We start from the raw sequence: 22,226 nt of genomic DNA, 5'->3' as shown, positions 1-22,226 counted from the left end.
TTAAAACTAAAAAAATGTCTTGAATGAATTGGTATTATGTGGTTAAACCTGAACTCCAGGCAAATATATTTATCAAAAAGCACAAAGGATATAAATACAGATTTCTCAACCTAACATCAAGGAACCCTTGAAATAACTTCCCAGTCTCAAGGAACTCCTGCTCATAATTACTCTATCTCAGCACATGGAACATTAAGGTCGCTGGGAATATTGCTCCCTACATTTGTGGTCATTGGGAAGAATTGTCCTGTTACAGCTAAAAAGATCAGAACAGGCAGAAGTTGATTACTGCTCAATGAACCTCCTGCAACCTTTGGAGGAACCCTGATTAAGAAAGACTGATTTAGACTCTAATTGCTTATCCTGGAGTTCACTTGTAGAGAATCTCAGTGTCTAATGTCCATCTTAAACTACCTAATCTATTATATCTCATCTATTAAATGTACGTATGTAATATATTTCCCTTTAGTGGGTATTTATGTAGGTCACTTATGTAAGTTTTAATCATTATCTTATCTGTAGCCTTTTTTTTTTTTTTCAATCCCTTCTAACATTCTGCTTAAACTTTGTGATTTGTAATAGTACTGTTTGGACTTTGAAGAAGGGGACATACCCTGAAAGCTTGTCCTCAAAATTGTATGTTAGTGCAAATAAAAAAAGTATCATGGACAGTACTCAATTGTTTCAATCATTTAAGAAGAAAGAGTTAAAAAAAACAAACAAAAAAAAGAAACCTATCGTCAAGTTAAAAGGATAATGTGCCTTTGTTTGAAAGAAAAAAAAAATCAATATTGTAATAAGCCTTGCACATCTATTAAATCAGAAATATAATAAAAATGGTGGCCATTTACATCACTAACTGACCATTCAGTGCACCTGAGGAAACTCACGTCTACCTTCTCCCATTTTGTTTGTCCTTACCACCTCTTAGCAGATTGCTAAGTAGATTGAACAACATTTACAAACACCATTCTACTTCAGCAGCACTTGGTTGGTCCAACTTTGACATAACACACTTAAGTAAAACTGAAGATACCCAGTAAAGCAATTGTGTTAACGTTCCAAACAACGGGCTCCACTTCTTTTTGTCAAGCAAACCTATTAGCCAATTTGTTGGCCGAGATTCCTCAGGTGCATCAAATGCTAGACTTGAAGAGCATAGGATAGTACAGTGCCTTGAAAAAATATTCATACCCCTTAAATTTTCTACATTTTGACATGTTACAACCAAAAATGTAAATGTATTTTATAAGGATTCTATATGATAGACCAACACATAATGGCACATAATTGTGAAGTGGAAAGAAAATGATAAATGGTTTTCAAAATATACAAATAAATATCTGAAAAGTGTGGTGTGCATTTATATTGAGCCCCTTTTACTTTGATACTCCCAACTAAACGCTAGTGGAACCAACTGCATTCAGAAGTCACCTAATTCATAAATAGAGTCCACCTGTGTGTAATTTAATCTCAGTATAAATACAGCTGTTCTGTGAAGCCCTCAGAGGTTTGTTAACCACTTACCCGTCGCAATATAGCAGATATACTGCTACACGGTGGCATGGGTGCGCAAAATCACACACACACACACATATATATATACACACACACATGATATTGCATTTCCAGGCAGGGGACGTGCGCCCTACCCACACCGCCAATCGCAGCCCCAGGTGTCAATCACTGGGTCCCGCCCGGTGATTACCCGCCGGCGCCCATTGATTGCCGAGGATCACCAACGGGGAGGAGAGCTGCTTTGTTTACCAACAGTCCTCCTCGCTGTCAGTTTGGGCACACTGCTCTGGATATCTGAGAAGAGCCATCCAGAGCAGTGTGCTTTACCTTTACAGTGAAGCACACCCCCCCCCCGCCCCCTAGTTAAACCCTCCCAGCAAACAGTTAACCCTTTGACCGCCCCCAAATGTTAACCCCTTCCTGCCCAGTGCTATTAGTACAGTGTCAGTGCTTTTTTTTTTTTTTTTTTAGTGCTGATCACTGTATTGGTGTCACTGGGGATGTCAGTGACACCAAGTCAGTTCCCCCCAGTGTCAGAATGTCCGCCACAGTCCCACTATAAGTCACTGATCACCGCTGCTATTAGTAAAAAAACAAACAAAAGAAAACAAAGAAATTCCAGTATCTATACCATTTATAAATGCTATAACTTTCACGTAAACCAATTCATTTACATGTACTGGGATTTTATTTTAGCAAAGACATGTCGCAGAATACATTTTGGCCTAAATTTATGATGAAACTTGATTTTTTTTTTTTTTTTTAACTGGACATGTTGAACGGCTTCCGTGCCGCCCTCTAGTAGAAATACTGCTACAGGGATTATAAGTGATTCACGCTCCCGTAGTTTTTGCGCCCCTCCCAGATACTGTCAGATTGCCCTTCAATACGACAGTAATCACATTTAACCCCTTGATTGCCAAGAACACGCTCACATACACAATAAACCTCCATTGCTAGTATAGTGTCTGAACGGATCAATATCTTTAATATACCAGTGTTCACATTAGTATAGTATCCCCACAAACACAGCGTTAGTGGGATCAGCCCCAGCACCTGTGTTTAGCCCCTATGCTTACCCCCCCTCCCCCAGCAAGTGCAGTGTCAGTAGATCACTGTCACTTCATACATTGCACAGAAAACCGCAGTGTTCGCAGGATCAGGCCTGCTCTCTGTTAGCACTTGTCAGTAAATTTTTTTGTAGTGATTCAAGCAGTCCCTGACAGATAGCTCAGACGATGGAGAAGAGATCCCTGCTAAGATCAGGCGTATCAGACCCCATTGCCAGGTTGCTGAGATGTTCCAAACGCATGATGACTCTCATATGCTGCAGAGTGCCAGTACTAGTGTATCTATACTCCCCAGCAAACAAATCTGCGTTGATGAGTCCCTCATTAATTTTTATGCCCGCCTTGCATTCAAATTCTGCTCAGCAAGCGTGCCAGATATGGGGACAAGATGTAGAAGACCTGTGAGAGGGCAACAGGCTATACATGTAAGTTTTGGAGTTACGTGGAGCCCCCCTGGATGCCAAGACTACATAGGGAGCAGTGGCAAGACAGTTTGGGACTTGGTGTCATCTTTTTTTCTATATGGGGTACCACTTATACATGGACAATTTTTAATCAAACGTGCCACTATTTAGACATTTGTACAATCTTGGAGCAGCAACGTACTGGTACATCACTGGACTTTGGTTCGGCTTCGATGTAAAAGCAATCCTAGTGGCTAATTAGCAGCAGGATTGCTTTTACAAGCTGCGGGGGAAATTGCCCCCTCCCCCACTGCCTTCCACGGCCTTCTCAGGCAGTCCTGTGCCATCGGGGGAACCTGGGAATGCAGCCAGTGTTTCTGCCAGCTGACCATAGAGATGATTGGAGACCAGAATAGTGTCAATCATCTCTATAGTCTAAGAAATCGGAAGCTACAAGCATTTCATCACTTCAGTTTTGCAGGATATACACAGCGCCATTTGTAAATTGGGAAAGCATCTGATCACACCGAACTTGGTGAGATTAGATAATGTAAGGGCAGAGGAGATATCTAGAGTCTGAAAGACCCCAGATTTCTCAAAAGTGAATATAGGACAATGCCCATTGAATTTATAGGGGATATTTGCATTTCCTGTGATAGTGTCAGGGCTCTATCCTCGTGTTAGGCCTGGCACCCCTGCTAGTACCTTGCATGGCTGCAGAAGTTCACATCAGCTCAAATTTGGCGCCAAACGGCCTATATAAGGAAGTCCTGCACTACTCTCAGGTGCTGGTTGATCTCTGGCTCCCTAGTACCTTCATTCCCTTGCTATCTTGACTTGTGATTTCCTGTTAACAACTCGGCTTGCTCCTGGACCTGTCTGCTCTGTTTAACCCTGACCTGACCCCGGCTTCTCTAACGGATCTTCTCACCTGCTCTCTGTGTATGACCTCGGCTATCCCTTCTGACTACGTCTGCTCCGATCCCCACCTGGCATCTGACCTTGGCTCGAACTGGTTATCCTGATTCCTCTGTTCTCTGGAAGACCTGCATACCTTGCACAGGTGCCCCCTGCCTGCAGACCCCATCTCAGTGCATCAGCTATGCTCCTGGGTGGACTACCAAACAAGCACTCCCACAGGCGACCTATGCTACTCTGGGCCTGACTCCTGCTGTCCCACCTTCAGGGGAGTCTGCCACAAGGGAAGCCCTCTCTCCATTGGCCTCTGTCACCAGGTACTTGATAGATAGCATTAAAAGTGATAAAAAATTAAAGGGTCAGTGTAAAAATCAAAAAAATCAAAATAAGCACCCTCCCCCGAGCACGCACCTGCAAGCGCGAGCGTTGACCCTGTGCCAGTATGTAAACAGCGGTTGCACCATGCATTTGAGGTATTGCCGCGAACGTCAGATCAAGGAAAGTAATTCTAGAACTAGACCTACTCTGTAAATCTAAAATCATAGCTTGTAAAGGCTTTTAAAGTGTTGCCTGTGGATATGAAAAATGTATGCAGTTTGTTGCCACTGCACGGGGCATGCACAGTTTTAAAGCATGTTATGTTTGGTATCTATTTACTCGGCATACCATCATCTTTTACATTTTACCAAATAATTGGCCAATATATTGTGTTTTTGTGCATTAAAAGTAAAAAAAAGTGTATTTGTTTTAAAAAAATTTGCGTTTTAAAAATTGCTGCGCAAGTACAATGTGACATGAAAAATTGCAGCACCCGCCATTTTATTCACTAGGGTACCTGCTTTAAAAAAATATATGTTTGGGGGTTCAATGTAATTTCCTAGAAAAAAATACTGATTTTTTTTTAATGTAAATAAAAAGTGTCAGAAAAGGCATGGTCTTCAGGTGGCTAGAAGAGTAAATGATGTGTGGCATAAACCTCTAATACTGGGCATAAAATGCCCCCCCATAAAAAGACCCCTTTTTGGAAAGTAGACACCCCAAACTATTTGCTGAGATTCATGTTAAGTCAATTGAAGAATTCATTTTTTTACCACAAGTTTTTGGAAAATGACAAATATATAATTTTTTTTACACAAAATTGTCATTTAAATGACTTATTGCTCACACATGCCACGGGTATATGTAGAATTACTCCCCAAAATACATTCTGCTACTTCTCCCGAGTATGGGGATACCACATGTGAGAGAATTTTTGGCAGTCTAGCCAAATACAGGACCCCAAAATCCAATAAGCACCTTCAGGCTTTTAAAGGGCTTTATTTCCTCATTACACTTTCAGACTACCTATCACAGTTTCGGAGGCCCTGAAATACCAGGATAGCACCAAACCCCCCAAATAAACCCCTTTTTGGAAAGTAGACGACCAAAGAAATTGGATAAGAAGCATGGTGAGTATTTTGCAGATCTCGTTTGTTGTCACAAGTTTTTGGAAAATGAAGAAAGAAAAACTTTTTTTTTTTTATATTTCAAATCCTTCATTGGGGTGTCTATTTTCCAAAAAGGGGTCATTTGGAGGGGGTGGAGAGTTGCTGCTATCCTGGCATTTCTGGGCCTCTGAAACTGTGATAGGTAGGGAGGAAGTGAAATGAGGAAGTTACGCACCTTCAGGCTTTCAAAGTGGTCATTGGATTTCAGGCTTATGTATGTGGCTAGGCTGCCACAAAGTCTCACATGTGGTATCCCCATACTCAGTAGAAGTAACATATTGTATTTTGGGTGTAATTCCACATTTACCCATGGCTTGTGTGAGCAATACACTGTATCATTTAAGTGACAAAAAAAAATAAATTTTTTGTCATTTTCCAAAAACTTGTGAAAAAAAAAATCTTCCATGAACTCAATAAGCCTTAGGGTGTCTACTTTCCGAAAAGGGGTCATTTGGGGGTGTTTGTACTGCACCTCAGAAAGTAAAAGCGATGTAAATTCCAATATCTATACCATAGTTTGTACATGCTAAAAATTTCACACAAAGCAATCAATATACACTTAATGGGATTTTTTTTTTTACCAAAAACATGTAGAATACATTTTGGCCTAAATTTATGACGAAATTTTAGTTTTTTGGATATTTTTTATGACAGAAATGAGAAAATATCGTTTTTTTTAAACAAAAAATTTCGGTCTTTTTTTGTTTATAGCGTGAAAAATAAAAAGCGCACAGGTGATCAAATCCCACCGAAAGAAAGCTCTATTTGTGTGACAAAAAGGACATAAATTTCATTTATGTACAGAATTGTATGACTGCGCAATTGTCAGTTAAACTAGTGCAGGACTGTATAGCAAAAAATGGCATAAATTGCAGTATGTATACGATAGTTTGTAGATGCTATAAATTTCACTAAAAGCAATCAATATACACTTATTGGGATTTTTTTTTACCAAAAACGTAGCAGAATACATTTTGGCCTAAATTTATGACTAACTTTGAGTTTACTATATATTTTTTTTATAGCCGAAAGTAAAAAATATTGTTTTTTTTTCAAAATTTTCAGTCTTTTTTTGTTTATAGAGCAAAAAATTAAAAACACACAGGTGATCAAATACCACCGAAAGAAAGCTCTATTTGTGTGAAAAAAAGGACATAAATTTAGTTTGGGTACAGCATTGCATGACCACACAATTACCAGTTGAAAAAGTGCAGCGCCGAATAGCAAAAAGAGGCCTGGTCAAGAAGGGGGGTAAATCCTCAGGTGGGCAAGTGGTTAAGAGAACATTAGTGAACAAACAGCATTATGAATTGCAAGGAACACACCAGACAGGTCAAGGATAAAGTTGTGGAGACGTTTAAAGAACGGCTAAGTTATAAAAAAATATACCAAGCTTTGAACATCTCACACAGCACTGTTCAATCCATCATCTGAAAATGGAAAGAGTATGGCACAACTGACAAACCTACTAAGACATGGCCATCCACCTAAACTGACAGGCCGGGTAAGGAGAGCATTAAGCAGAGAAGCAGCCAAGAAGCCCATAGTAACTCTGGAGGAGCTGCAGAGATCCACAGCTTAGGTGGGAGAATATGTCCACAGGACAACTATTAGTTGTGTACTCCACAAATCTGGCCTTTATGCAAGAGTGGCAAGAAGGAAGCCATTGTTGAAAGAAAGCCATACGAACTCCTGTTTGTGAGAAGCTATGTGGGCGACCCAGAAAACATGTGGAAGAAGGTGCTCTGGACAGATGAGACCAAAATGATTTTTTTGGCCTAAAAGCAGAGCGCTATGTGTGGCGGAAAACTAACACTGCACATCACCCTGAACACACCCAGCCCACCGTGAAACATGGTAGTGGCAGCATCATGTTGTGGGGATGCTTTTCTTCAGCAGGGACTGGGAAGCTGATCAGAATTGATGGGAAGATGGATGGTGCTAAATACAGGGCAATCTTAGAAGAAACCCTGTCAGTCTACTAAAGACTTGAGACTGAGGTTCACCTTCCAGCAGGACAATGATCCTAAACATACAGCTAGAGCTACAATGGAATGGTTTAGATCAAAGCATATTCATGTGTTAGAATGGCCCAGTCAAAGTCCAGACCTAAATCCAATTGAGAATGTGTGGCAAGACTTGAAAACTGCTGTTCACAAACACTCTCCATCCAATCTGACAGAGCTTGAGCTATTTTGCAAAGAAGAATGGGCAAACATTTCACTCTCTAGATGTGCAAAGCTGGTAGAGACATACCCAAAAAGACTTACAGCTGTAATTGCAGCGAAAGGTGGTTCTACAAAGTATTGACTAAGGGGGCTGAATACAAATGCATGCCATACTTTACACATATTTATTTGTAAAAACAATTTTTCCTTCCACTTCACAATTTTGGCTGTAACATGACAAAATGTGGAAAATTTCAAGGGGTATGAATACTTTTTCAAGGCACTGTACATCCTATGTACTTGTTCCTTCACAGTAGCCAAAATGGTCACCTAGTGATGATGGATGCAAATGGACAATATTTTGCTTGCTTTTAGAAAGAATAAAGTTACACAGATCATGGCAAAATCTTTTGTACTGAAAACAGGTAGAATAATTTTTTTGCTGATTTAATAAATGTACTACGAAACCATGTCTAACACCTTCATCCCCACAATTTTTGCTGTTTAGGCATGATTCAAGCCACATGGCCTTACTTCCAAAAGCTGTTCCTGCTAAGTCCCCTGCATCTTGCACATGTATTCTGTGAGCCCATTCATTTTTTGAGGCAGTCAGTTTGCTGGACTGCTGGAGGTTGCCACAGAAATGAACTGGACTGAGGTGCACATGTGCAGGGTGAAGAGAGCCTGGAGAGAAGGATTTCAGAAGAAGGCGTTGTGCAGGGCTTGACAAATTTGCTTTGAATCTAAAAGCCAGCTTAAAAAAAACAGGAGGCAGTTTTTTGTTTTTTTTAAACAAACATTTAAAAAAAAATTATCTGCGGGTTGGACGGCTTTCTTATTACGTGGTTTCAGGGCACTCTGGGCGTGGGGATGACACTTGAGGTTGTTGGGGCTGGAATTTTTGGTGTGTGGCATGCTGTGTGGCCTGTACGTTGCTTGCCTTCCTGCTTGTCTCCGGTGCTGCAAGGGGTGGGCCACGGAGAGTGTGGATTGGCTGGTGCCGAGGGGGAAGGAACCTTTCCACCCAGCGGCAGTGGATCCCCCCCAAATCCCCCTCCTACTACAAATCCTCCCTCCCAAGTCCCCAAACCCAGCACAAACCCTCTCCCCCCCCCCCCACAGCCTTCCTTTTTTGCCCAACCCCCTCCAAAATTACCGTTTCCAGCACAAATCTTCCCCAATCCTGCTTTCTAACATAAACCCCCGCCCCCTCATTCCTTCTTCTAGCACAAATTCCCCTCCCCCCATTATTCCCTTCCCAGAACAAACACCCCCCAACCTTACAGGTGAGAACTACAGAAGTAGCGAGTAGGTGTGGGATCTCTGCGCTCTCCCCCTCCTGTCAAAACAGTGCTCCAGACTACACAGGACCACTCTTACATCGAACGGTACACTGCTTGATTACCCACCCCCTATCACCTCCAAAGACTGTTCATCTCCAGTTAAGGAGGATAGAAGCAGGGTAATTAAGCCGTGCACTGTTCGAGCCAGGAGTGATCCTGTGTAACTGTTGTATGGAGGAGTGCTCCACTGACAAGATGGGAGAGAGCACAGATCCCATACCTCCTCCTGTCCCTCTTTTCTCTGCCGCGGACACTTCTCCTCTCCCCCGCCCCTTGTCCCAGCCCTGAGTGCGGAATTGAGGGAGAAGATCAGTGGACACAATGTCCATGGTGGGGGGCACAAATGAAATCCGGTGGGGCGCATGTCCGGGACATTGCACAAGAAAACATTCCTAAATACATTTTTAATGCCTTCTACACTTTGGTCATGTGACTTCAAATACACCCCCCCACACACAGCTCCACACCACAATGTGCAGTCGGTGAGAGGAGCTAGCTAGAGACCTTCAGGCAAACTGCAAAGTCACTGCAATACAGTAGCAGAGAGGCTCCCTGTGTTCTCACGTGGGGAGTCATGGTTGACAGGGGATTCCTCTCACTAGTTTACCACTCTCATGTATCACACAAAGCTTTAGGGACCGTTTACAAATTGCTTTTAGTTCTAATAGTGCTGGCCTGCAGTTCTAACTTCGGATCCACCCACCAGCTATCACATGGGGCAGCTGGAACAGAGAAAAGCGCAGGGACTCAAAAGGAGAGTGTATGTAGCAAGCGCAGTAATGTCTCCATCAGCCACAGAATCGGCTACTATTTTGTTGACAATTAAAGATTAGAAAGGCAAGACCAACCAGGTATTTATCTAAATATAAAAGATGGGGAAAAAAAAGATGCACAGTATAGATAAAGGACATCATTATATCTTCAAATGCTAAGAGAAAAGTTTTGTATTTAGTTATACTTTAATTTTTTTGTCTTGTCAATCACATAAATTACATGTATAAAAACGAAGCATGAACAAAATGACAAACCTGTAGGGGTGTCCTGCAGTAGCTGGTGGTCAGTATCTACGATGGGAGATGGGGCTGGACCCCCCAGCACGCTACCGGGGGTAACATAAGGGTCAGATTCTGGGTCAATGTTCTGAATTCCTTTCCATGGCACACCAGGCTGAAACTCTGCCAAGGAAACATTGGACAGGTGAACAAAGAGAAAAGGTTCAATGTGCAACTTGTTATACTTTGCTTTAGCATTAAGGAAGACACCAGCTTCTGGGTTCTTGGGCTCTTTGGCAAGAGGACTTTGCTGAAATGTCTAGCCACCACAGCATTACCAATGATTGGCTGGACATGAAAGGTATAAAGTAACAGAATCACTTTGATTCACTAAAGGATAAAAAAAGTTTGCCAATTTAATTGCTTCCTTGTTTTGTATGCCATGTTCAATAATGACCCTGATTCATTACAAGTTTAGCACTCTGATGACATTGTAAGCAATACTAAGTGCAGATACACCATGCTCAATTTGTGGCTGATCAATTCATTTCAAGCATTAGTGCAGGAAACCCACATTTCACGCACGTTTCCCGCACTGCTTCCCAAATACAATGGGTGTGCGATCGTATGCGGGTGTTAATCGATTCCTAATGTCACCCCAAATGCGGATCACAAACGCAGTGCGTTTGCCTGCACCAAGATCTGATGGCACCATAGTATCATGCAAACTGGTTGCAGTGCATTTTTAAAAGTAGTGCACTGCATGCACTACTTTTGGTGTGAACCAGTATGGGCTCAGCACATTCAAATGAATGGGCTAAAAATCGCATTGAAGTGAATCATACAGAAATGCAGGGCACATTCCTGTGAGATTCCTGGTTTGACCCAGCACTCGAAGTGCAAAATTGACACAGATCAGTTTCTCTTCCAGGAAGCAGGTCATTTTTGGCTTGTGTCACATGAAGCTTTACCGGGATAGTTGGTTCTGAATTAGATTCATTTGGAATTATAAATATCTATTTTTTTATCAGAAAATACTTTGTTAATCAAATAACAGGTACATACATGGACAAGGGAATGCAATAAAAAATACAAACATGTCTGCTGCCATAGAATAGTGATGTCACGTGAAATATGCAAAATTAAATGTAATTTACTTGAATATTTGGGGGGGGGGGGTTGGTGGTTATATTTGATGTAGATGTCCAGTGATGCTCAACTTTCTTAAAATGGTGGCACTCGAGTGTAGTGCCAAGAGGCCACACATAAAATTTTAATAAATGTAATGCAACTGGAGATGGTCAGAAACTGTGCAGGAGTAAATGAAAACTGGGGACATATTTCATGAATCAGATAAGAAACAGTACAGGAGACTGTCAATGCTTCTATATGTGTGCTTCTTACAGATACAAAAATACACATTTGATTTCCCTCTAACAGGTAATTTGCAAGCGATTTATTAAAAAACAAAAAAAAAAACAAAAAACATGGTCTGCAGGACTCCAGATATGCACAATGGCAAAGGGCTGCAATTTGGGCAACAGGGATGTAGACAACTTGTCTAGCTGCATGAAAGGCCAGCAGTAACCCTTTAGGAACATTCTCCTACCTGCTTTTGCTTAACTTTGCATGCTTTCTTGAATTTCAGTCTGCGAAAGGGTGTAAACATCCCAGTGCACATGGGAAAATGTTTGTATGCAAACTACTGCATCAGCAGAGGAATATGCATAATTTTGAATCAAAGGAATAAGCAGAATGTTTGTTTTAAAACTGAACTCTGGGGGAAAAAAAAAAGAAAAAAGGGCTACCCCTACAATGCAAGAGCTAAAATGCTTGTTTATGCCTAGGATGTCAATAATAAAGACTTTTACTTACCCAATTCCTTGTTCTTCAAGCAATTGGCGCTCTTCTCTTCCAACTGAGGCTCTGTTTGTGAGGACACCATGGGACTGCACACAAACCAATGCAGGGCCTACTGGCCCCACATTGTACTTAGTGAAAACAGAGTGTCTGCAAACAGTTGGAATTCCTTATAGAAGAGGCTGCAGGGGCCAGTCAAATAGTGTGACAGGGGCCAGTCAAATAGTGTGGCAGAAACCTGCAGGAGTGGAGGAATAGGTATGTAGAAGTCCCTTTTACTTAAAATATAAGGCAAAACATTTTCTTTAGTTTTGGATAGAGTGGAGAGGAATTAGAACATCTGTCAGTTTTTGTTGCTGTCTGTGCCCCCATTAAGGAGATTCACCGTCTATTTGTCCTGTTTACCATGATCATTGAAAGTGAAAGTAAAAGTAAAAGAGAATCCCAAATTTTGGGCTGTTCCCATAAAAGTAATTGAAGGGGAATCTATCAATGGGGACATTAGCTCTGGTGACCTGTGGGACCGTAGGGAATTCCCTTAATTTGTAGGGATTTCCTCTCACTTCCTGTTTTGCTATGGGACAGGAAGTGAAGGGAAATCTCTGCAATGGTAAACAGATGGCGAAATAAAATCTGACAGGAGTTATAACCCTCCCTTGCTCTATCCAAAATGAAAAAAAAATGTTTGCCTATAGTTCCACTTTAAACCCCAAGCATACAACAACATTTTAACATTGCAGTGTAGGGGTAGCCCCCACTGCAAGGGAGGATTTTTTACCTCCAGACATTCAGCTTTAACACATACATATTTTTGTACTTTTCAATTAAGTAAATCAGGCCAAACAGAAGCAATTAATGGGTCACTGAACCTCCTATAGGATGGAGGCACACAGTGTGTGCTTTAACACAATGCAATTATTAAACCTGAACTTCATGTATATACAGTTGTGCTCAAAAGTTTACATACCCTGGCAGAAATTGTGAAATGTAGGCATGGATATTGAAAATATGGCTGATCATGGCAAAAAATGCTCTTTTATTGAAGGATGATCATGTGATGCCATTTATTATCAAATATATGTTTGGCTCCTTTTTAAATCATAACAGAAATCACCCAAATGGCCATGATCAAAAGTTTACATACCCTGGAATGTTTGGCCTTGGTACAGACACACAAGGTGACACACACGGGTTAAAATGACAATTAGAGGTTAATGTTCCACATCTGTGGCTTTTTAAATTGCAATTAGTGTCAGTGTATAAATGGCCAATGAGTTTGTTAGCTCTTACGTGGAAACACTGACTAGGCTAGATACTGAGCCATGGGGATCAGAAAAGAGCTGTCACAAGTCCTGCGTAACAAGGTAATGGAACTTTATAAAGATGGAAAAGGACATATAAAGATGTCCAAAGCCTTGAATATGCCAATCAGTACTGTTAAATCACCTATTAACAAGTGGAAAGTTTGGGGATCTCTTGATACCAAGCCAAGGCCAGGTAGACCAAGAAAGATTGCAGCCACAACTGACAGAAGAATTGTCTGGGATTCAAAGAAAAACCCACAGGAAACCTCAAAAGAAAAGCAGGCTTCTCTGGGAAAAAAATGGTGTCGTTTTAAGGTGTACAATACGGTGATACTTGAACAAAAATGAGCTGTTTGGTCTAGGTGCCATAAAGAAGCTTTTACTGCACCAATGCCACAAAAAAGCCCAATTACAATATGCCTGACAACATCTTGACATGCCTAACCAGGCCTTTTTGTGTCATTGATGCAGTAAAGGCTTCTTTCTGGCACCTCGACCATGCAGCTCATTTTTGTTCAAATGTCGTCATATTGTTCTCCTTCAAAACAACCACACTGTCTTTTTCCAGAGCCTGTATTTTTCTTGTGGTTACCTATGGGTTTCCCTTTGCATCCCGAACAATTCTTCTGGCAGTTGTGGCTGCAACCTTTCTTGGTCTACCGGACCTTGGCTTGTTATCAAGAGATCCCCAAACTTTACACTGCTTAATAGGTGATTTACCAGTACTGATTGGCATATTCAAGGCTTTGGACATCTTTTTTATGTCCTTATCCATCTTTATAAAGTTCCATTACCTTGTTACGCAGGACTTTTGACATTTCTTTTCTGATCCCCATGGCTCAGTATCTAGCCTAGTCAGTGTTTCCACGTAAGAGCTAACAAATTCATTGACGATTTATAAACTGACACGAATTGCAATTTAAAAAGCCACAGATGTGGGACATTAACCTCTAATTGGCATTTTAACCAGTGTGCGTCTGAACCAAGGCCAAACATTCCAGGGTATGTAAACTTTTGATCATGGCCATTTGGGTGATTTATGTTATCATTATGATTTAAAAAGGAGCCAAACAACTATTTGATAATAAATGGCTTCATATGATCGTCATCCTTCAATAAAAGCATTTTTTGGCATGATCAGTCATATTTTCAATATCAATGCCAAAATTTCACAATTTCTGCCAAGGTACAGTTGTGTTCAAAATAATAGCAGTCAGACATCACTAACCTGATCAATCCCTGTTTTTGGTAGAAATGATATTTCTACATGGCAAATAATTTACTAGCAGGTGTAGTAGAGTAATAGAAATCCAACAGACCCAACAGTCATGACATGCATGCTGCTGATTCTGTGTAATTGAATCACTAATTGAAAGGGGCATGTTCAAAATAATAGCAGTGTAGAGTTCTATTAGTGAGGTCATTCATTCTTTGAAAAACAGGTGGCAATTATACCTTGATTAAAACGTTGATTGGAGAGGGGAAAACATATAAAGAAGTGCAGAAAATGATAGGCTGCTCAGCTAAAATGATCGCAAATGCTTTAAAATGGCAACCAAAACCTGAAAGACGTGGAAGAAAGCAAAAAACTACAATTCAAATGGATAGAAGAATAGCCAAAATGGCCAGGACTCAGCCAACAATCAGCTCCAGGAAGATCAAAGAAGGTCTAAAGTTACCTGTGAGTGCTGTTACAATTAGAAGACGCCTATGTGAAGCCAAGCTATCTGCAAGAAGCCCCCGCAAAGTCCCACTGTTGAAAAAAAGACGTGTGCTGAAGAGGTTACAATTTGCCAAAGAGCACATTGACTGGCCTAAAGAGAAATGGCGCAACATTTTGTGGACTGATGAAAGTAAGATTGTTCTTTTTGGGTCTAGTGGCCAGAGACAGTTTGTCAGACGACCCCCAAACACTGAATTCAAGCCACAGTACACTGTGAAGACAGTGAAGCATGGTTGCACAAGCATCGTGATATGGGGATGTTTCCCATAATATGGTGTTGGGCCTATTTATTGCATACCAGGGATCATGGATCAGTTTGAATACATCAGAATACTTGAAGAGGTCATGCTGCCTTATGCTGAAGAGGAAATGCCCTTGAAATGGGTGTTCCAACAAGACAATGACCCCAAACACACCAGTAAACGTCTTGGTTCCAGACCAACAAGATTGACGTTATGGAGTGGCCAGCCCAATCCCCGAATCTTAATCCAATAGAAAACTTGTGGGGTGACATCAAAAATGCAGTTTCTGAGGCAAAACCAAGAAATAGAGAAGAACTGTGGAATGTAGTCCAATCATCCAGGGCTGGAATACCTGTTCACAGGTGCCAGAAGTTGGTTGACTCCATGCAACACAGATGTACAGCAGTTCTCAGAAACAGTGCTAATACAACTAAATATTCATTAAGTGATTCAAAGGAAAGCAAAATCTTCAAACATTTTTCAGTTTATATAGTGAATGTTTGAGTTTGTAAAGAAGAACACAAACACTGCTATTTTTTTTGAACAGTCTAATATTCACTTTTCTTCAATCTTTTTAGAGGAACAACACAAATTTGATATATTTTTCGTCATGTTTTGATTTGGAATAGAATGTGTAGTGTTCCCACTGTAGTGTGTATGGAAATAAAAGCTATTAGAAGGATTTTGAAGGATTTTGAGCTGTATTCACTTTTTTCAACACACTGCTATTATTTTGAACACAACTGTATGTCAACTTTTGAGCACAACTGTATAAAAGCACTCTAATGCAATTATATATTGATTTAAAAAAAAATTAATTTTTAACTTGCTAAAAAAATTTTTCTTGTAGTTCATTAAGAGATATAAGATACAATATTCAGAGACAACTGGTTTTTATGGGAATTGGACATCGGCAAACAAAAAGTGTTAATTCAGGCAAGATCGCTCCTCCCACTCCCCCACATACTTCAGTTTTGTGGCAAAGTAATAGAAAAATGGAATACACGGAGAGAAGGGACCTGTGTCTCTTAATGAAAAGGATTTGTTAGAGGATAAGTTCACATTTTTGGGCAGAATTTCTGGCCATTTTATTGCCATTTCTGGTCCAGCCATCCCAATGTGCTTTTCTCTCACCTCATCCACAGGACCTTTAATTTTTTTGTCAGTGTCTGTGAGATTTTGAACAGATTTTCAGATTGCATACGTTCCTGTAGAATTTAGATGATCTCTCAGCATTCACTTCCTGTAGGCCATCTCCCAGAAGCCTTCACTTCCTTGTTGCATCATAGAAGATGGTGTGATCCACACCTCCTGCATTACAATACTACCCTCCTCCCATCAGCTATGTAGTACAAGAGTCTGTCTGATTTTATACCAATTGAATAGATTGTTCAGGTCCTCCTATTCCATAGTTATTGTAAAGGACATTGTACAGAGATTGTACAATCAGATTGCATAGTGCATGGCCACCTTTACACAAGTACGTAGGAGAGAGAGGATGGACACACTCAGTCGTCAGTTGTGGTGCCTTTAACATGCAATGACAACACAAACACGATGCATATTTACAGCATGTTTCTGAAACACATGGCAAAGCATGCATTTTCTGAGCAGATGTCCATGCCGTCGGAAACAGACATGAATGAAGCCTTTTTGTTCTGTATAAATGCATCAAATTCAGTTTCAGACCCCACTCACATCGACAGAGGGAGCGCATGTTTTTTGGCTCGCTTTTCCAGTGACACACATAGGGCAACCCATTGATTGCAATGGCCTGTGCTACAAGTGACAAAGTAGCTCATGGGACATTTTGGTGTGATGAGTTGCACATTTTTTACTGCACGTTTTGCCACCCGTTTTTTCATGTGACAAAATGTGTGTTTGCTGTGCTGCTAATTAATGATGCTGAAAGCGCAACTAGCTAATTTAGGTGTATAATTGTGGCCATACACTAAAATATGATTGTACAATCTCCTTTAGATATACCAAAACCATATAATAGAACACAGCATCTATCCAATCAAGCAGGCCTTTGCACTACATCAGGGGTGTCCCATGGGCTGCATGCGGCTTGAGCCCGTCTGAAGGGATGCTGAGGTAGCCAGGCAAATGCATGTGGGGAGAGATCCTGGGGATACTGTGAAAAAAATAGTTGATGGGTGAAGGGTGTGTAGTAATGAGGTCAGTGCAGGATGTGTGTGCTAATGAGATCAGCTGGTAGTTTGCTTCCGGGATCCTACTGGCTGCTCTAAGAAATTTACCAAAGGGAAAAGGTAAGTCTCGCCATACACTATACAATTTTCTGTCCAATGTCTGCCCAATTTCCTTTAGATTTACCTTCAACTATGTAGTACAAGAACCTGCCTAATTGGATTCAATTGAAAGAGTTGTTAGGTTTGACCTCATATTATATGGTTTTTGGTAAATCTAAACCAAAAATCTCAAGAAAATTGTATAATGTATGGCCAAGCCTTAGGCCTTGCTCTCCAGATAAAAGAGCTTGAATATTTTTGCAACTGAGGTACAGTTAATGGTATATTGGTGCATAGGGGAGCTGGATTTTATTAAAAAAAATAAAAACATATCCTTGAAGTTAAAACCCTATTTTCTCAAATATTCATTAAGGGACACAGGATCAGATATTCAGCAATAACTGGAATGCCCAAAAGCAGTCCAACTGATACAGTGCATCCAGAAAGCATTCACAGTGCTTAACGTTTCCCACATTTTGTTATGTTACAGCCTTATTCTAAAATGGATTAAATTCCTTTTTTCCCCTCAACATTCTACAAGCAATACTTCATAATGACAACGTGAAATAAGTTAGTTTTTAAATGTTTGCAATTTATTAAAAAAAAAACACATGTATATAAGTATTCACAGTCTTTGCCATGACACTCAAAATTGAGCTCTGGTGCATCCTGCATCCCACTGAACATCCTTGAGATGTTTCCACAACTTGATTGGAGTCCACCTGTGGGAAATTCAATTGATTGGACATGATTAGGAAAGGCATAAACCTGTCTATATAAGGTTCTGCAGTTAACAGTGCATGTCAGAGCACAAACCAAGCCATGAAGTCCAAGGAATTGTCTGTAGACCTCTGAGACAGGACTGTATCAAGGCACAGATCTGGGGAAGGGTACAGAAAAATTTCTGCAGCATTGAAGGTCCCAATGAGCACAGTGGCCTCCATCATCCGTAAATGAAAGAAGTTTGGAACCACCAAGAATCTTCCTAGAGCAGGCCGCCCAGCCAAAATTAGCAATTGCGGGAGAAGGGCTTTAGCCAGGGAGGTAACCAAGCACCCGATGGTCACTCTGAAAGAGCTCCAGCGTTTCTCTGGGGAGAGAGAACCTTGCAGAAGAACAACCATCTCTGCAGCACTCCACCAATCAGGCCTGTATGGTACAGTGGCCAGACGGAAGGCAAATGGCAGCCCGCCTGGAGTTTGCAAAAGGCATCTGAGGGACTCTCAGACCATGAGAAACAAAACTCTCTGGTCTGATAAAACCAAGATTAAACTCTTTGGGCTGAATGCCAAGCGTCATGCCTGGAGGAAACCAGGCACCGCTCGCCACTTGGCCAATACCATCCCTACAGTGAAGCATGGTGGTGGCAGCATCATGCTGTGGGGATGTTTTTCAGTGGCAGGAACTGGGAGACTAGTCCGGATCGAAGAAAAGATGAATGCAGCAATGTACAGAGACAACCTTGATGAAAACCTGTTGCAGAGCGCTCTGGACCTTAGACTGGGGCGACTGTTCATATTTCAACAGGACAACAACCCGATGCACACAGCCCACATAACAAAGGAGTGGCTACAGGCCAACTCTGTGAATGTCCTGGAGTGGCCCAGCCAGAACCCAGACTTGAACCCGATTGAACATATCTGGAGAGATCTGAAAATGGCTGTGCACCGACTCTCCCCATCCAAACCGATGGAGCTTGAGAGGTACTGCAAAGAAGAATGGGAGAAATTGCCAAAATAGGTGTGCTAAGCTTGTAGCATCATACTCAAAACAACTTGATGCTGTAATTGGTGCTAAACAAAGTATTGAGCAAAGGCTGTGAATACTTATGTACATGGTTTTTTTTTTAGTTTTTTATATAATGCAATGATTTCAAAACAAACTTCTTTCACATTGTCATTATGGGTTATTGTTTGTAGAATGTTGAGGGGAAAAAATTTAATCCATTTTGGAATAAAGCTGTAACATAACAAAATGTGGCAAAAGTTAAGTGCTGTGAATACTTTCTGGATGCACTATATGAAGGCAAAACACCAACAGGCCAACAGGATTCAGTAAAGAAAAACCAGAACTTGGGCTGTTTGCAGCTCAACAGCTGCCTGAAAGACCTTACATCGGAAGCTGGCATGAGCGGAGACCTGAACAACCAAAACTTACAGAATGTGAAAACTGAAGACCAGGTGTCAGTCTTGCACTTGAATGATAATCTACAGATGTCCAGAGAGACTGGCAATCCTGGCTGGGACCTTAAGGAAAGTGTTTTTTTGTGTAAGAAATTAAGTGGCAGGGGGATAGACACCAACAGTCTACACTTCACTCAGGAAATGGAGGAAGACCTCCTTAGGATGTCTGGGGGCAGGACAGAGAGATGCCCTGGTTAAGGTGCAAAGTAAAGACCACCTTAGGAAAAAAGCAGGCCCTGGGCTTCAACACAACCTTATGTCTACATAGAATAAGGAACGGCTACTTATAAGATAAGGCTAGCAACTAGATAAGGCTAGCAAGAGATCAGCCCCTGCAGAAATTATGGCAATGAGGAAGATCACCATGTTGTTGAAAATGATCAAGGAATGAGAGACAAGCAGCCTCTGGAAGACAATCGCTCAGGCTATCTGCCCAGAGACAGTAGTGACAGTCTCAGAACCTGGTCTTCAAACGGCCAAACTGTCAAATCCAATGAATGTGAAGCAAGATGGTAAGCCAGTCCATGGGACAAAAAGGTCCAGGAGACCTAGGAGAACCTATAGAGCATTTGCCAGCAATCCAACAAGGAAATTGGATGTCATGGGATCCACATCCTACATGCCCCACATGCAAACAGAGATATAGAAACAAATCTGGGTGAAGAAACCACTCTCCAGATGTTAACAAATAAGGAAATACACCTGCCAATTGTCCATGCCCTGAATGGGAACAACAGGCAGGATAAGAACATGACATTCTAACCAAGCCAGAATCAGATCTGGTTCCCTTTGAGCTAAAGGTTTTCCGATTCCTTCCTGATAGCTTTACACCACTGCTATGGCGTTGTTTGATCTACAGAAGAAGAGACAATTGGATTCCCTGAAGCTCCGGTATGTTGATTGGAAGACTAACTTCTGCAGGTGATCACCTCCATTGCACCAAAAGATTGTCCAGGATCCCTAGTAAAAGAAGTGGGGGGTTCTCACATTGCGAGGAGGGCTTGATGACGGGTTTGGAAGCCCGAGCAGCCCAATTCTTTCTAGTGTCTATGGAAGGGGACTGCTCCGGCTGTGATTTTTGCCACTTTCTGAACAGAAAGGTGCTTTTGATGCTAGTGACAGCAGTGGTAAAGGTATCAAAGGAAGCCCCCTCTAAGGCCATGAGCAATAGGCATTTCTTGCATGGTTGTCCTGTAGACCAGCATTTTAGCTAAAGGGTCTCCATTTGAATGGACATTAGAGGGGCAGTGGGCAAGAATTGCAGTTGCTGCAAAACCAAAGGGTCTAAAATGAATGGCCTGGAAACGCCTAGGGTTAGATACACTGCTCCGCCCCTGCCCTTTTCAGCCCCCCCTCCCCCCTCACATCTGCAGTGCACACAGTCTCCTGTATCGGCAAAATTTTTCGGCCGATATGTTTTGGTGGCCGAAATTTCAGTGTATCCCTACTCGGAACCCCATTCCCAAAGTTGGGGGTCTATTTTTGGACTCTTGAGAGAACCCAGACTGGTGACCTTGGAAAATTCAGATGCAGGCTTTTCTAGTTCTACACACACATGCACTGTGTAAATAAGGTACATGATTTTTTTGAACCTGGGAATGATGTCAGAATGCTGAGACTCTTCAGACATCAGATCTTTCAAAATGAAAAGATTACTCTCCTCCACCATGTCAGCTAAATACATGGACATAGCTGCAGTTACAGATGCATCAGGGAGACTCTGGAGGAGAAGGTCAACTCATATGCTTGGGCCTCCTACATTCTGCATCTGCTATCACAGAAGACATTTTTTGCCAAAAAATCGGACATAGTAGTAGCAGAAAATTTCTCTTTGGACAGTGCAGAGGAGGGTGCCATGCTTGGAGGGATTACAGGAGATTCCAAGGAACAAGAAAACTCCAGCAGGGGGCAACTGCCAAGGCTGTCATTGTAATGTCCTTGGCAAAGACACCACAAGCCACCCTGGAGATGCTGGAGAATTGTAAGCTAGAAGGACCCCTAAGACTACTAGCTCTGTGCCTATGATCTCGCATACTGCAAAAAGTACAAACCAGCTGCAGGAAGAGTTATCTGGCCATTGTTGACACTGTCACCGTGGGCACCAGAAGGGAACAAGTACTTTATCCCAGTAGTGTGGCAGCAATGTAGGGACTTCCTTGAAGGTGGGGAGGCAGAGAGGGTGTGAGCACAAAAGGAAGCTGGTAAATGCAGGCTCAGACATGTGACAGAAGGAGAACAGTGCAGGCTCAGTGAAAAAGATCGAATGACACAATTTAAAAAAAAATTCTGCAGTGCTCTATGGACGAATGCCCCCAATAAAATGCCTGGCACAGGCCCCAAATGTTTCAACTCCTGTTGAAAAGGTGAACACACACACTGCTACAGGTTTAAAAAAGTAGTAGGCAAGTGCCCACAGACTTACTACTGTGATGATCTTGAAGGTACCCTGCAAACCGCAGAGCAGTACTGGGAGTGCCACATCTGGCACAAGACTCCTTACTGACAGTCTTTGTGGATAGTTGACACAGTACACAATGTGACCTGGAAACTTCTCCAAGTAGGGCCCAGTGATTGAAGGGCACATTACAGGCCAGTCCAGTGTTTTCCTTGTGGCACAGTCGGTTTATGGTTTCCAAGTGCCACGGTCGATCCTGAAACTGCCTCTAGAAGCACTCTTGCCTCTGCAGTGACAAAGAATTCTGCTAGTATAAAACGGTCTTGATAAAAAGGGAGTGAAATATTGATTCTTTTCCCCAGAGGAA

The 22,226-nt window shown here is 41.7% G+C and overlaps 1 protein-coding gene across 1 annotated transcript in view; it reads right to left on the bottom strand.

The window, feature by feature from the left end:
• TNRC6B (trinucleotide repeat containing adaptor 6B) overlaps positions 1–22,226 on the bottom strand; it is a gene marked incomplete at its 5' end in the record, with an annotated part of 282,305 nt that overhangs the window by 41,215 nt on the left and 218,864 nt on the right. The window contains one exon of the mRNA XM_089674295.1: positions 9,937–10,083. Coding sequence (XP_089530421.1) covers positions 9,937–10,083 — 147 coding nt within the window. The remainder of the gene's footprint in view (positions 1–9,936; positions 10,084–22,226) is intronic.

Source organism: Staurois parvus, unplaced genomic scaffold, assembly GCF_062004578.1.
Source record: "Staurois parvus isolate SC_StPar_1 unplaced genomic scaffold, SC_StPar_1.0 ptg000149l, whole genome shotgun sequence".
NCBI classification, from domain to species: Eukaryota; Metazoa; Chordata; class Amphibia; order Anura; family Ranidae; genus Staurois; species Staurois parvus.
Note: the sequence above shows the minus strand (reverse complement) of the source record. Positions and strands in the feature narration are given on the sequence as shown.